Source organism: Bicyclus anynana, chromosome 11 (genome assembly GCF_947172395.1).
Source record: "Bicyclus anynana chromosome 11, ilBicAnyn1.1, whole genome shotgun sequence".
Taxonomy (NCBI): domain Eukaryota; kingdom Metazoa; phylum Arthropoda; class Insecta; order Lepidoptera; family Nymphalidae; genus Bicyclus; species Bicyclus anynana.
Window position 1 is genome coordinate 7934563 of NC_069093.1, and position 17283 is coordinate 7951845.

General features: G+C 36.2%; 1 protein-coding gene across 1 annotated transcript; it reads left to right on the forward strand.

Moving 5' to 3' along the window:
- The first annotated feature begins 8030 nt into the window (after positions 1-8030).
- LOC112056317 (uncharacterized) lies at positions 8031-16937 on the forward strand. The gene is made up of 6 exons (XM_024096730.2): positions 8031-8341; positions 9256-9405; positions 12865-13017; positions 14460-14753; positions 15049-15215; positions 16791-16937. Exons 1-6 carry the CDS (start codon positions 8140-8142, stop codon positions 16935-16937), a joined length of 1113 nt encoding a protein of 370 aa, XP_023952498.2. The 5' UTR covers positions 8031-8139.
- Positions 16938-17283: the final 346 nt, after the last annotated feature.

The following is a 17283-nucleotide window of genomic DNA, read 5'->3' on the forward strand; positions in this document are numbered from 1 at the left end:
CCTCCTACAAGTGACTTAAGTACACATAATACAGTTTCTTATTAAATTGGTCATGTTGGCCATGATATGATCATCGCTTAAATTTACTTTCATCTTACAAAATCAATATGCTTCAAATAATCTTTTAATTTCAACAAATCAACAGGTTCAATGACACCTGAATTTAGAACGTTACACTTCAATTAGCCGACGCGTCCCGCGGATTCACCCGTGTAGTTCCCGTTCCCGTGAGAATACGGGAATAAAATATAGCCTATGACACTAACAAATAACGTGGCTTTCTTGTTGTAAAAGTATTTTCAAAATCGGTCCGGTAGATCCAGAGATTACCCCTACAAAACCTTTTTAAAATATAGTGTAGATAGATAGAAAGTTTAAGCAATAAGTTTTCTCTTAGGGTATATTTAAACGTAATTGATTTGTTACACAAAGCTTTTAACGTCATTTTTTACAAATAAAAAAAATGTGAGCCGTCACGGGTCGCCTGGCAGATGTGAAACATCGACATTATTTTGTAAAAGTAATATGCAGAAAAGAACAGATTGTTATAGGAATGATAAAATAAAATAGCGCATGGCGACGCGTCGCCACACCGTACACACTACTGCATAGAGACTATATGATGGTATATATACATATACCATCATATAGCGTGGCGACGCGTCGCCACTGCATGCGTCGCCACGCCAGAAATCCGTATAACATGCGGCTATAGATGTTTCACATCAAAAATGAAGTAGGTACTTTGGTATCTCTAGTTGCATTGGAAGTTTGTGTTTAATAATGCAGGAAACGTCTTCATCTTTTAATGATTGCATCAATGTTTCTGTTCTTGTTCAATCGTCACAATAGGGTACCGCAGTGAAAAATACTCATAGTATTTCCCTTTATTGCTGCACTCGAAATTGTAGACGAATACATATACCTAGGACATATGATCCAGTTAGGTAGGTCCAATTTCGAGAAAGAGGTGAACCGTCGAATCCAACTCGGCTGGGCTGCATTCGGGAAGCTTCGCGACATCTTTTCGTCCGAAATTCCTCAGTGCCTGAAGACAAAAGTCTTCGAACAGTGCGTGTTGCCAGTGATGACCTATGGTTCCGAGACTTGGTCGTTAACTATGGGCCTCATAAGAAGGCTCGGAGTCACACAGCGGGCGATGGAACGAGCTATGTTAGGAGTATCTCTGCGTGATCGAATCAGAAATGAGGAGATCCGCAGAAGAACCAAAGTCACCGACATAGCTCAACGAGTTGCGAAGCTGAAGTGGCAATGGGCGGGGCACATAGTTCGAAGAGCCGATGGACGTTGGGGTCCCAAAGTGCTGGAATGGCGACCCCGCACTAGTAAGCGCAGTGTTGGCCGACCCCCCACCAGGTGGACTGACGACATCAAGCGAGTCGCAGGGATTCGCTGGATGCAGGCGGCTCAGTATCGTGATGTTTGGAAGTCCCTACAAAAGGCCTATGTCCTGCAGTGGACGTCCATCGGCTGATATGATGATGATGATGATGATGATTTCCCTTTATACGTCCACCTTGACTGTGATATAACTCGTAAATGGCATATTGACTTGACAACGTCTTATAATTCGATTGAGCTCGAAAACTCGAAAAAAGGTGACGTCATGCGTCGTTCCCTCGCTCTAGGGTTGCCAACTTTTTTTACAAGAAATAAAGTTTAGTCTGGTCTATGAAGATTATTAAACAATATTTTAAAAGAAAAACGAACATTTTCTTTTGAAAAATGCAACCATTCCATCAGTATTTTCTTATGACGTTGTCACGTTTATCTATCGTCAGTAAACCGACTTTACAGACAATCGATTTTTTTAAATAACTTTGGTATTCATGTAACATTTAATTTAATAAAACATACAATAAATAAAATTGATAGACTATTTAGTTGTTATGACTAATAATTATACAGACTAAAGGCGGCAGTAGGAATTTCTTAACTACAAAATTAATAAGCACATCGTGTTAAGTCTGTCACGGTATGTTTTAAAAAGTATAGTCTATACTAATATTATAAAGTAGAAAAGAAAGAAAGAAAAAAAAATATTCAAATATAAAAGTTACAAACAGTATCCCTTCCTAAAGACAGCATGTCTGTCTGTAATCCTTAAAAAAGAAAGGGTGTAAAGCTCAGCATTTGCCGTAAAGCTGAAGAGTTTGTTTGTTTGTTTGATTGAACGCGCTAATCTCAGGAACTACTGGTCCGATTTGAATAATTCTTTTAGTGTTAGATAACCCATTTATCGAAAGCTATTGGCTAAATTATCCCCGTATTCCTACGGGAACGGGAACCACGCGGGTAAAACCGTGCGGCGTCAGCTAGTTGTGTGATATATTTATTTTCTTAGAGGAGGATTTTTAATCAACGAATATACTGTCAAATAGCTACAGAACCCTACGCTGCGCGTGGGCTTACAGAGTCACGCACTTGGCAGGTTTTTTCGTCATGGAATCTAGAGACACTGCAAAAGTTTAATACCCTTACGTAATTGACATTCTACGAGTTACCCACGTGTAAAAAACATTTCCTAGTTTCTTGCCCACTGCTTCGACATGGAATATATTTCCGGCATCCTTTCTTTTTCCAAAATTGAGCGGTCCTTCTGTGATAAAAAATCGGTTGTCTGTAAAGTCGGTTTATTGACGATAGTTGAAAGTGACAATGTCATAAGGAAATACTGATGTATTTTTTTTTCAAAAGAAAATGTTCGTTTTTCTAAAATACTGTTTAACTCTAACTGTGTACTCTTCATAGATCAGAAGAACGACGCATGACGTCATAATTTTTTTCTCACGATGATTTTCCTTCACCGTTTGAGGTACATGCCCCGGACCGGATTCAAACCTACGCCCTCTGAATCAAAGGCAGAGGTCATATCCACTGGGCTATCGCGGCTCATTATTTGTAGTATGATAATTATAAATAAATTGATTAAGAGAAAACTTTGAATCAAAAATATATTATACCTACCTACAACTTTCTGCTTTACTTGTACTATCTTCTTATTATAAAACAATAACATTATCTAGGTACAACATTATTACATAACTACTTGCATAAATTACTATTATACTTTTTGATTAGATTTTTAATTAATTGTTAAAGTGTCAAGGCAGTTTTTTTGTAGAGAAAATGTCTAAAAGCCTACCTATCTAGTAATCTGGATTTACATAATAAGCACAGTTTACCTATTACAGATTATATAAAAGATGTAAAGCGATAAATGTAATAGAACACCTAGCAATTATTAAACAGCCATGCGTAATCAATAATCATACCTACCTAATTACTAGTAATTATCACACTTGAATTTGAGGAAAACTACCACAATTGGTTACAATTTTGTTTTGAACTCTAATCACAAAAAATACATAGGTAAATACTAAATACTAGTAAATACTAAATTAAAGTATCTAGGGACGTGTTAGATTTCGGTTACGATCATCTACGAGTATACAGGATGTCTCGTAATCGGGATGTCCCCGTCCCGTTGGTCTATTGTCGTACCCACTCTTAGCACAGTCTTTCCCGACTAGTTGGAGGGGAATGGGAATATTGGTCATATTATTATAAAAAGTATGGCAAAAATTCTTTTAAAAAAAAAATTAAAACAATTAATAAATCTAAACCTAATTTGAAAGTTTTAAAAGAATCCCTAGGGTGACTAAGTTATGCTTTATTTATCGGATTTTTTAAATTTTGTAAAAATCCCAAATTACGGGACATCAATATACCTACATCAATCCTGTATATCATAAAAGAACCTATCTGTCCCGTTAATTATTGCATCACTCGCACAATTTAGCTACTACATTGATACACATGCAAAATTTTGTGTTTACTTACATTATACAGGGTGTCCCGTAATTAATAGATAAAATGGAAATGGTAGATACACCACTTAATTATCTAAAACTAATATGAATAGTTTTCCAAAAATCCCTAAGGTAACCAAGTTATATTTTTTTTCGGATTTTACAAATTTTTCTATAGTCTTCCTCGATAAATGGGCTATCTAATACTGAAATAATTTTTCAAATCGGACCAGTAGTTTTTGAGATTAGCGCGTTCAATCAAACAAACAAACAAACAAAGCTTTATATATTAGTATAAAAGTATACATAGAAGTAGAGATAGTATAAAATCTTTGACTGATTCTGATGAATAGACCAATGAAGCAATTAAAGCGTATTATCTAAATTTATAAGCACAGAATATATAATAATACTTATCTATGTATGTAAGGACAATGGATAGTGTTACTATCAAATTGGGAGAATGTAAATCGTGCAAACCCAAATTCTTATTAACATAGCACGATTCCTTTCGTAACATTAGATCGTAATTACAACGTCGGCTTTAGAGCTAGGTCATGTTAATGATGGTCCCGCCGAGGGATAAAAATGTAGCATTAATCAATCAATATAATGAAATCTTTGACGGCCTCCGTCCTGTCAATTTGTATGATTTACAAGACGGAGGTCTTGGTTCGATTCCCCACTGGGCAGATTGAGGTTTTCTTAATTGGTCCAGGTCTGGCTGATGGGAGGCTTCGGCCGTGGCTAGTTACAACCCTACCGGCAAAGACGTGCCGCCAAGCGATTTAGCGTTCCGGTACGATGCCGTGTAGAAACCGAAAGGGGTGTGGATTTTCATCCACCTCCCAACAAGTTAGTCCGCTTCCATCTTAGACTGCATCATCTCTTACCATCAGGTGAGATGCAGTCAAGGGCTAACTTGTAAAGAATAAAAAAAATAAAGAAGAATATCATTATCTACACATATGCATATAGAATAGGTACATTGAGAAAACGAATCTTGAAAAAATAACGAAACTTTAATGAAAATTGACAAAATACTGATGTGGATAGAGCACAAAATGCAATTCTATTGACAAAATAAATTGAAATTAACATGATTATCGAATTTTAGAGGTCCAGCAGAAGCGGCAAAGATTAAACAGCCTACTGGCGGCAAACTTATAAAACTGCCACTGGAAACAAGAAAATAATAATATGTGATAGCTAAGTTAGCGTTTTCTATATTCTGTGGATGGAAACTGGAAGTAAATACTCTGGATTGTGGAAAATACATACAATACAAATGCTGGAGGAGAGTCATCATCATCATCATTATCAACCCATATTCTGCTCACTGCTGATCTCGAGTCTCCTCTCAGGATGAGAGGGGTTAGGCCAGTAGTCCACCACACTGGCCCAATGCGGATTGGGAGACTTCACACACACAGAGCATTAAGAAAATTCTCTGATGTGCAGGTTTCCTCACGATGTTTTCTTTCACCGTTTGAGATACGTGATATTTAATTTCTAAAATGCACACAACTGAAAAGTTGGAGGTGCATGCCCCGGACAGGATTCGAACCTACACCCTCCAGAATCGGAGGCAGAGGTCATATCCATTGGGCTATCTCGGTTAGTCTGGAGAAGAGTGCAACTCTTAAAATAGAGTTTTTGTTTTTGAAGATCTCTCACAGTTATATTGCATCCTCGTTTATATCCTACTTTTAAATATATCCTTCAAAGGTTTCAGTCCCTTTAATTTAGTAATACTGATTTAATAACATTTGCCTCTGTTATTCGCAACTCTTTGTATGGTCCATAAATTAAAGCCAGTGACTAATGTTTTATACAAATAATCACGTAACACATCTATAAATTGTATTGACATTTTGCTTTCTAAGGAAGTAAAAGGTATTCTGACCATCTTTGTGCTTACAGTATTATTGATTTACTTCTGGAGTAGGTAAAATTTATACTTTACAATGAGTAATCCTTATTGAATTTATAATAATACTAGCAGACGCCTGCGACTTCGTCCTTGTGGATTTCAGTTTTTCACAAATCCTACGGGAACCATGGATGTTTCCAGGATGAAAAGTCTAGGTGTTAATCCAGAGTGAAATATATTTCTATTAAAAAGGAGATGGTCCATTTCAGGTTCACTCTTGTACCCCGTATCATTAACATTTAAAAAAATACAAGGATTTTATTAAAATTTATTAAAGTAAAAAAACTTAACTAAATAAAAAGAAATAAATAAAATAAAAACCCAAGTTCATTCGTAGATATGTATAACAAAAAAAAATAGTTGAAAAAAATATCTTCTTTTATTTCCGCTAGGGTACAATGACTGATCCTGGGCTCCATACAATTTTGGATCCTTTCCGTCAAATCGCTTCTGTAGCCGCAGTGTAAAGGAGGAACAAACATACACACACACACTTCACACAAACTTTAGCCTTTATAATATTAATGTGATACCGGTGCGAAACCGGAGCGGGCTACTGTGTTTATATATACAACGTTCACAGATTTTCTGTAGTGTATTTAGTATCAGCATGGCACCCGTGCGAAGCCGCGGCGGGTCGCTAGTCTATACTTATAATAAATCTATAGTGAGGTCAGTTCTGTACATGAAATATATTTCCAAAATAACTATCAGGGGGTGATTAGTGATCGATACTGATGCCAAAAATGAAATCAGTAAAATTTTTGTCTTTGTCAATCTTTAGACGGCCGTGTGGCGCAGTGTGTAGTGACCCTGCTTTCTGTATCCACGGCCGTGGGTTCGATTCCCACAACTGGAAAATATTTGTATGATGAGCATGGGTGTTTTCCAGTGTCTGTGTGTATTTATACGTTATATAAGTATTTATATGTAGTATATAATTGTATATTAATATTATAATATCAACTATCTTAGCACCCATAACACAAGGTACTCTGTATGCTTATTTTGGGGCTAGATAGTGATGTGTATTGTTTAAGTATATTTATTATTTATTATTTATCTCAATCGGCGCAGCCGGGGATCGAACCCAGGGCCTCCGTCCTGTAAATACACCGCGCATACCACTGCCACGGAGGTCGTCAAAAATAGTGATCGATAAAATCAAGCACCAGAGGTACTAACATGAGACCTATGCGACTTACCTTCCTAAAAAGTAGCCTATGTGTTGATCCAAGGTATAATGTGTCTTTGTTTTAAATTTCAGTTATTTGGGTTCTGTAATCGAGGAGTGAAAGAGTAACAAACATTCATACCGTCAAAATCAACAATCAACAATCTTATGCTTATGCTTAGCTTATGTGTTAATGCAGGGTATTATGTATATTTAATAACGTCCAAACAAACATCCATACAAACTTACGCGTTTACGTTTTCGCGTTTAATAGGATAGCAGACCGTTTTAAATTCCAAGTAAGATTTACAAGACAATTAAGCAAGCTTCCTTCTCCTTAACTAAGCAGGAAGTTTCAACTTTGAATAATCACTAGAATAAGACTACCTTCATTACAAAACACAAAGTTACATAACAGACAATGAAGCCCTAGACATAGAATGTACACCCTACTCCCAGCTAGAAAGCTGTACCTATACTTCGAATGGTTTACCTACCTACTCGTGCATACATTAATTATTATTTACTAGTGGATGTCTGCGACTTCGTCCGTCCTTAGACCTCTTTAATCCAGCCCTTACAGTAGTATCGCTGTAAAATGGAGTAACTTCTCCCGTTTTCCCAACATTTCCCTTCACTGCTCTGCTCCTATTGACCGTAGCGTGATGAAAAGTATACTATAACCTGCCCAGGAGTATATACAACAATTGTACCAAGTTTAATTATTATCCGTCGAGTAGTTTTTTGTTTCTATAACGAACATACAGACAGACAGACAAAAATTTTACTGATTGCATTTTTGACATCAGTATCGATCACTAATCACCCCCTGATAGTTATTTTGGAAATTTCATGTACAGAATTGACCATTCTACAGATTTATTATAAGTATAGAATAGATTAAATGTAATAAATTGCTTATTATGAAGAAAACATTTATTAAATTGTTCTTGTTAATACAATAATTAACAAAAATAATTATTATTTTTGTTAATTAACCCAAATATTTAAAATATTATTTTTGTTTCTTACTAAAAATTAACCTATCCATTACCTACTATTTGTGTTAGTCAGTCCAATTAGTAAAATACTACGTGTATAAAAATAGTTATCGTGCGATACACCCAATCAACTGCTACCGTGTGGCCTAAGGCGGCACAGCTTTATTTTCACTCCATAAAGAGCTAGTACTGCGCAAAATGTATGGCAAATACATCGCCTTGTTGGTTTCACTGTTAGGAACCACTCTCGCCATATACCCTTACTTCGATACGCAAGATTTCATATACAATGTTCCGAAAGTGTACAGAATCTCTCTTACTCTAGACAAACTGCTGGAGTACTATGAGAAAAGGCCATCGAAAGATCCAGAGTGGCATATCGCTGTGAGAATGGCCAGAGGTAGGTGAATCCGCAATCTAAAGTTATACTAAGTTGAATATGATGGAAAATGTAATTCGTTTAATCATCGTGGTATTTTGGTTTTGATGAGGTATTTGTCGGAGTTGGCTCTCAACAGAAAGACCAGGAATTCGATTCTTAGCTAGGCCCTGGTATTTCTGGACTGGCCTGGTGGGAAGCATAAGCCTATTATTGCAGACGAACCGCCAAGCCATTTAGCGTAAAGGCATGATGCCGAGTGGATAACCATCAAATACGGGTAGAATAAACTTGTAATTTCTTCCAAGTAAGCCCATCATCCATCTCATCATCGGAACTTAAAACATCAGTTGAAATCGCAGTAAAATTGGAATGCACAAAAACACTTATAGTACTAATACCAAAAAAAAAAAAAAACATACATACAGCCGAACGTAGAACCTCCTCCTTTTTGAAAGTCGGTTAAAAAACGAAAGATTCTATGGAAACAAGTATAAAGATAGATAGATCAAAAATAGGGTTTTAAAAATAATTGAAAAGCCCCCTAATGTCATGAAATTATTAATTATACTCTCGACCAAGACATCAATATTCTCTTTCACTGCGCTTTCATTTGAGACCCCACTTGAGTATATTGGCAGATATTCGGTTGTTCTTCCCACTTTCAACCCACAACTTTTAAACGGCTCAACCGATTTTCATCAAATATATCTTAGAACACTCGCCCGTGAGCCACCTTTGACACAAAAAAAACTACATTGGAATCGCTCCTTTTTTTCGGGAGCTAAGGTGCCATAGATAGACAGACACGTCAAACTTAAAACACCCTTTTGCGTCTGGGGTAAAAAAAATCAGAAAATCAAAATATGGTGCAAAAATCGATTGGGTATTCATTTTCCTTATATATCCACATCTAAAAACTGTAACATTTGCAGGTCAACTCGAGTATACAATCAATGAATTGGACAAATCAGTGCCAGCGAAGTTGAAGGAAAATTTGCAGAACCTAACGAGGAGAATGGATCGGATTCAAAACAGCACGAATTTCGAAACTCTTGTGTATCGCAGTAAAGATTATGAATACGGTAAGTATGTTTATTTTGTAGAAGACCTTGTTCTTTTAGCTTCTAGATCACCTCTAAAAGTAATAATAAAAATCGTTCGAAACTATTGTATTTGTTATGATCTAAATAATAATTTACAAGTAGGTCCCGATTTGAATTACATTTTTTTTACAATAAATGTTGAAGATTGAAAATCAAATGGTAAAACCATGCTGGATATTCTCGTATTTTTATACTCTTCTATTCACCATTAGTGGTGCGAAAATGTAGAGCATGATATAAGATTTTTACACAAAATAAAAGGAAGACATTACACAGGACCGATTTAAAATCACAGGATTTTCTGTAAATTCAGCAGTCTATCGATTCTAGTCTATCGATTACATCTTATAGTTATATAGTTTCCTGCTTGATCTTAAATTGAAATTCTGTTCATTTGTTTCCAAAAAATGATAGATCGACTAATTTGAATGTATTTGTTTAATTGTCATAGTTGTAAAATAAAATTCTCCTCCTATTTTTAGGAAAAAGTATTGCAATTTTGTGTAGACATTTTAAATGGTACGAAGTTCCCGGTTCAGCTAGTATTATAGTTATGTAGATCTTTAATAGGTACATGACCAAGCGATAACTGTTACGTATTGTAGGAATAGTACGTTCACGACTTTGGAATTAGTTCAAACAATATAGCGAATATTTTACTCCTGGTCTGTACTGGCAAGCCGAAGATAGCCGTGATAGCCCAGTGATAGCCCAGTGATAGTGATAGCCCAGTAAGAGCCGTGATAGCCCAGTGGATATGACCTCTGTCTCTGATTCCGGAGGGTGTGGGTTCGAATCCGGTCCGGGGCATGCACCTCCAACTTTTCAGTTGTGTGCATTTTAAGAAATTAAATATCACGTGTCTCAATCGGTGAAGGAAAACATCGTGAGGAAACCTACATACCAGAGAATTATCTTAATTCTCTGCGTGTGTGAAGTCTGCCAATCCGCATTGGGCCAGCGTGGTGGACTATTGCCCTAACCCCTCTCATTCTGAGAGGAGACTCGAGCTCAGCAGTGAGCCGAATATGGGTTGATGACGACGACTGTACTGGCAGTCCTTATCGAGTATTGAGTAACACTAAAGTTGATGGTATACCTATTTGCTATAACTTGGGACCATGCAAAAGATCCAAAGAATTCTAAACTGCATTTGAATTTTATTTCGTGACTTTAGACTTTTTATTAGGGGTTCTGTATTTTCTTAAGAAGTTATTAACTTAATAAACAAGACCATCTACTGTTAATTTTTTTCTCATTTAATTAAAAATCAAGACATCGTCGATAAAAAATAGAGACCAGAAACAAACGTGACTATAGTATGCGCATTATCATCTGAGTCGTCCGGTCATAAAAGTCAAAAAAGATAGGAATGTGCAGCGCGCCTACCTGCGCACCCTAATTATCGATAAACGGCTACCTGCGCACGTGCTAATGATGAGTCAATAATGATTTGGACGATTCTGATTGGTCGGTTTCTAATGTAATTGCATTGCGTATTTTTTTTGCTATAAATGTGTTTACTGCAATTAAATAAATACATTCATGTGTTACTCGTTGCGCACTATGGATACTAATATATAATAAATTTGGCAGAAGACGAAGATTCTGATGATGAAGACTCAGATGAAGATTAATTTTATTTAGTTAATAATTATATAATATGAAATATGTATTATATTAAATCAAATATTGTTAATTTTTTTAATTTTGTGAACAAGATACGATAATAAACTTTACTTATCGATAATATGTCTTTCATTGTTACACCCTTCACTAGACGGCTCCATAAGACCCATAAGTGCAAGCGAGATAGATATAGAGAAATGATTTATGGCCCTAAGACTCAGTTGTTAATGCTATTAGTATAGGTTCTATTAGCATATCCGTTTACTATCATTACGTAAATGGTTTGTATGGAAAGACATGTAACGAAGCTTGAATCTGAGCATTTGGGCGATGCTTTCATAACTTCTATAGGCACTAAGTGCACGATCCAGTTACTTTCCTGTCCAGATAGTTAGATTATAATCTTGCAAGGAAATGAATAATCATCGTTATTTAAGGACTGGACCATAAATATCTTGATATCACTGCAATAGACATGACGTGCTGTATCACAAATTAAAGAGACAAAGTCACTGACGTACTCATATATCTTGTATCTAGAATGTCAAGAGTGGAAACTTTACGCAGTGATTTATTTTTAAGGTACTCTCCAGAGTTTATTAAACGTAAGACGCAATGTAGTTAAAAGTTACAATAAAGTCAGTCTTCTAAATTAATAGACCAATTATGATGGCTTTTTGTATGAAAGCTGACAAAATCGAAAATCGTTTTCGATGGTTCGCTATAACGATGATGAAGATAAGCCAATTCTAAGATATGTAATTTTTAAAAGATGGAAAGAATTCCCGAAATGAAAGTCGTTGTCGGGGGTTTCCGAAATTTCAACTTGTTAATCTAAACATTTTAATTTTATCTACTTACTAGTAGACGCCGCGCGGTTTCACCCACGTGGTTCCCGTTCCCGTAAGAATACGGTGATAAAATGTAATGTAAGCCTAAGCCTTCCCCGATAAATGGGCTATCTAACACTGAAAGAATTTTTCAAATCGGACCAGTAGGTAGTTCCTGAGATTAGCGCGTTCAATCAATCAAACAAACTCTTCAGCTTTATAATATTAGTATAGATTATAAAACAGAGGTTTCATTTTACTAACTCTCCCTGTTCCTGCAAATTACATTTACACCTACAATCTTATCTTTTGTTATTGTTACGTGTTTATTTATTTACAAATAGCGATTAACTGTACTGATAGTAGTAAATCATTCGAAAGTTTTATATCCCCTTTCCTCTTGTGAGTCACGGTGGACAGTTTCCGTAATGATACGAACGATGCCGTTTTTTACACTGCTAAGAGGTTTTTCTATTGCTACAGATAATTGCAGTGTCACTTCATAGATCACATAACAATACTTTTCTATACGACCATTAGATACATAGTCTTCCTTATTAAAAACCTATCACGACCTTATTAGTGTAAAAGCCTATGGTCAAACCCTAAGTGATTTTATAGAAGCTTATGCTCCTACCGTAGGTAAATTTTGCTCTGTGCCAACTCTTCGCTAGAGAGCCATAGAGTTAAATAGTATTTTTCGAAAGTTTTTCCATGAAGCTAAGTGACTGGGCAATTGAGGAAATGATTCTCATACGATTCTGAAGCAAATAAATAATATTATTACGCTTTATACTTAGACGAGTGAAGATCTGCACCTTCGAAATCTGCTCCTAAAACCATCACGGTAACTCCTCTAAAGTACCATATATTAGAGTATATATAGTATATATGCGTTTCCCTACTTACCTATAGTAGAAGCATGTGTTGAACTTTGGCCATGATTCGGTAATACTAAAATTTACACTTTTTATTGCAGTTGCAAAAGCAATATTTGAAAATTTAGACGTTCTTGCAACAATGCTAGAGCCACTAACGATTGGCACGATGGGAACTCAGAAACCTTTCCGATTCGCCTTCGAACAATACGTCCAAGAGGCGAGAACAAAAATGCCAACCCGAAAAGCGGCAGGTAAGCATATGGTACAAAGATGTAAATTATCAATGTCGAGAGTGTTAAATTCAAAAATATTTACGATTACGGCTTCAAGGGCATAAGAACTGTAAAACTCTGGCTTGCAAGCCTTTCGAGCCCTCTAAATCGAAATTAGAGTCTCAGAGAAGACTCCCTTAGATAGTCGTTTCTCGCCCTTAGTTGAGAGCGTTTGATTCTCCAAATCTCCCAGATAAGGAACCATACAGAAATTACACGTTGTGATAAAAAATGCCACACTCTCCAGACCTATCATGGTAATTCTGTTTGGCACCAGAAATAAACGTGGCGGCATATGTTTTCTGTGGTGGCGGTAGTTTTGTCACAAACTACCAAAGATGTTAGAATAAAAAGGAGATAGATAGGTTATACGCGGACCTCAAATTATGCTGATTAGCAAACCTGCAGGCTAATCCACTCTCTTTGACGTTTGCTAGTTGACATTACGAAACTCAGACTCTATGTAACAAATGTCATTCCGTGCTTACTGGTGGATATCATCAGTAGATGACATTTTGATGTTTATTTTAATCCGTTGATAATAAAGACCAAAATAGTGAATACGCCAGGTGAGTCGCCGCACTGTCATCGCGCCGTTGACAACGCTGCAAAATTGAAAATTGTGTGCTAGTTGTAAACATCGAATGTGGTTTCTAACCACCAAGTAACCTATCTACTTTTTTTTTTCTTCTAACAATCATTGCAAACTGGTAATAAAGGTACGATGGTACGATGGTCCCTTTAACGTTTAACACTATTGTACTTACGTATCCACATAGTCCACTGCTCACTACACACTTATAAAATACCTAACGGTTGGTGTTATGTCAGATCTACTAAAGGAATTTATCTAGGTAATAGCTACTAAGCCTAACTGTTGGTAGTTTTGTCATCTTATGGATTAACATTCAGGGTGCCTACGAGTCTTGCGTCAGTTTTTTTGACCAACTATTCTTTTCTATTGGGTAATAGTACATTTCATTGTGCTTCCATACGCCCTGACACGATTATTGATTAATCGACTCAAGGCCGTTTTCTAGTTCCAACAATTGACCGCAACGGGGCGTTGATTGAAGTGGACTACAATAACTATGAAATATTTAAAAAAAATTAATTACCTTGACATTATAATAATTATGAAGAACTTGTGCAATTTTTTGTATTTTTTAACCGACTTCCAAAAAAAAAGGAGGTTCTACGTTCGGCTCTATATGTATGTTTTTTATGTATGTCCAGCGATATTTCCGTCATTTGTGGACCGATTTTAATTTGTTTTTGTTTAGAAGGGTTTTCTTCCAGGGTAGTCCCATTTTTTTCATGTCTGATGATGGCATCTTGGAGAAATCAAGTGGAACTTTCACAAATTGTAGCGACAACTAGTGCGTTTGTTATTTTTTTAATTATTCATATTTATGTTACAGACGCATGTATGATGCAAATTCTTATATCAGCTATGGAGGCGCAAACTACTCAAACCGATGGAAGCTGCGAGATAACATCAGAATGTCAAGCACAATTGATACAAGGATCTGGCCTGGCTTTCCAACAAACCAGCCGCGTCCGAGCAATGGTTTTAGCTCGTCTCTTTGACTGCATGGAAGGAGTGGATCTCTCGGCCCTAATTTACAAGCTTTGTATACAGGTTTATAAAGAAACGAAATCGTTAGAGGCTTGGGATCACCCAGCTGGCACCAGAACACTATTTATGCAACAAAGTATGTAACTTTATTATTTAATGTGATGGCATGCACCTCCAACTTTTCAGTTATGTGCATTTTAATAAATTAAATATCACGTGTCTTAAACGATGAAGGAAAACATCGTGAAGAAACCTGCATAGCAGAGAGTTTTCTTAATTCTCTGCGTGTGTGAAGTCTGCCAATCCGCATTGGGCCAGCGTAGTGGACTATCCCTCTCATTCTGAGAGGAGACTCGAGCTCAGCAGTGAGCCGAATATGTGTGATAACGACGAAGCAGCAGAGAGATTAAATTCTCGTTTTGTATTTGCAGTACTGTTTTGCGCTTCTCAAGGATATGGAGAATTTATAAAGCCACGCTGGATGAACAAGATCATTTCGTGGCAAGAACCCAAAGGATGTTATGCGGATGACCGGCAACCATTTCTACGGCTTACTGGATTTGTAGGACCCATATCGGCGCCGCCTAAAGAAAGAGAGGTAGGAATTATGAATATAAATATATATTCATAATAATTATGAATTATGAATAATAATATTAAAATCTACATTCACAGTTCTAATTTAGACACTATCAAATAGTAAGAAGGAAGCCAAATCAATATGTCAAGCCAAAACAATATTCACAAAACAAACAAACAAGCAAGAAATTGAAAACAGGTCTGTAAGGACCTTCGTCCTTACTATAAGATAAGCTAATCTCTGGCTCATTTCTACACTGGTATGGCAGGCAGACCGCACGCGACCTCCCCAGTCAAGCGCCGGTGATAGACTGTATTTCCAATAACACATTGTAATCTTTGATAGACTATCCCATTGCCCCCACTACCAATGTACATGAGATAGTGTAGGTAGTATTGTAGGTATCTATTTAGTATACACAAACACTACAAGGTCCATAACAACATCGCGGCTTATCACAGTTTTTAATTAACGATGAATTAAAGCCGATTGAAGTCGAGTTATTATACACTTACCTACGAATATAATTCCAATACTAATAAAGATACGCAAAACACTTTTGAGTTTCGCTAGTCTAATGTGATTGCATTTCACTCTCATAATTTACAAGTAAAAGTAGGTACTACAATAAATAACTTTAAATTGTTTAAAAAACTAAAAAACACGCTTTTAGCACGCATTAAAAATTACAAAATATATTGAATTTAAGCCACGTGACTGCTTTTTTCGTATTCCTGACAGCAAACCATTTCATTTGATATCCATATCATGGGAGTGGATTTCAAACCACCATCTTGTAGAGGCCGCCATATTGGGTTTGTAATGACGTTTCTTAGCTAGTCATATATTGTCGTCAGAACTCAGAGCGTGTGCAAAATTTCATCCTAATCGAAGACCGGGAAATGGATCTAATTAAGATTTCAAGATTTGCTTACCTATATAGTTACAAGTGAAGCTAATACAAAGCGTGTAAAAACTTACGTCCACGAAAGCGCCCTATACCTAAATGACATTTATAGCCAGATGTCATGCAATCTACAAGTTAGGTAGGTATTATCAGATTCTGCGAAATGCTAAAGCTTTTACGAGATTTGCCATTGTGATTTGCATGAATTAACCCGGCATGTTTAGTTAATAAGCCAGTCCTTTCAATAATACCAGCACCTTTAAAGGTTATTCAACATGATCTAATAATAGACATTACGGTCATACCTTACTGGATTATACGTAGTCTTTCTGGAAAGGAAGTTTACCTAGAAACTCATAATATTATTTTAAAATACTCGTTTGTTTTGGTATCTTGTACATAATTAAATATGAGCACTTGAGAAAACATAGTCACAGACCGACATTCAATAAAATTTTTATTAAGTATACTAATAAGAGTTTTATTAACTATACTAATACTATTAACAGCCTCGTGCGGAAACATCGTTAGGAAACCTGAAAAACTTTATTAATTCTCTACGTGTGTGAAGTCTGCCAATCCTCATTGGACAGCGTGGTGGACTAAGGCACTCATTCTGAGATGAGGCTCGTGCTCAACAGTGAGTCAAATATGGGTTGTTAATGATGATGTTTTAATACTTGTAGGAGCAGTATCGTGTGAAGAAGGCAGCGACAACCGAAGGAGGTTCGTGCAACTCCTTGACATCGGCCATGGCTCTGGGCTCGCTGGTGGTGTACGTTCGAGCGCTTTTAGAAACAGATCAAGCATTCCAATACGACGTTCTTGTTTAGTTAATAATAATAATAATTATTATTATATTAAATAATTTATTTTTATTATTGTTATTTAATTTATTTTTCTTTGATTTAATAAAAAGGTACAAAATAGGTCTGGGTAACATAAGCTGTCATAAATCTATACTTTTAATAAACTAGTAGATGCCGCGTGGTTCCCGTTCCCGTAGGAATACAGGGATAAAATATAGCCTTCCTCGATAAATGGGCTATCTAACACTGAAAGAATTTTTCAAATCGGACTAGTAGTTCCTGAGATTAGCGTGTTCAATCAAACAAACAAACAAACAAATTCTTCAGCTTTATAATATTAGTATAGATCTGTAGAGAGATCAATTCTGTA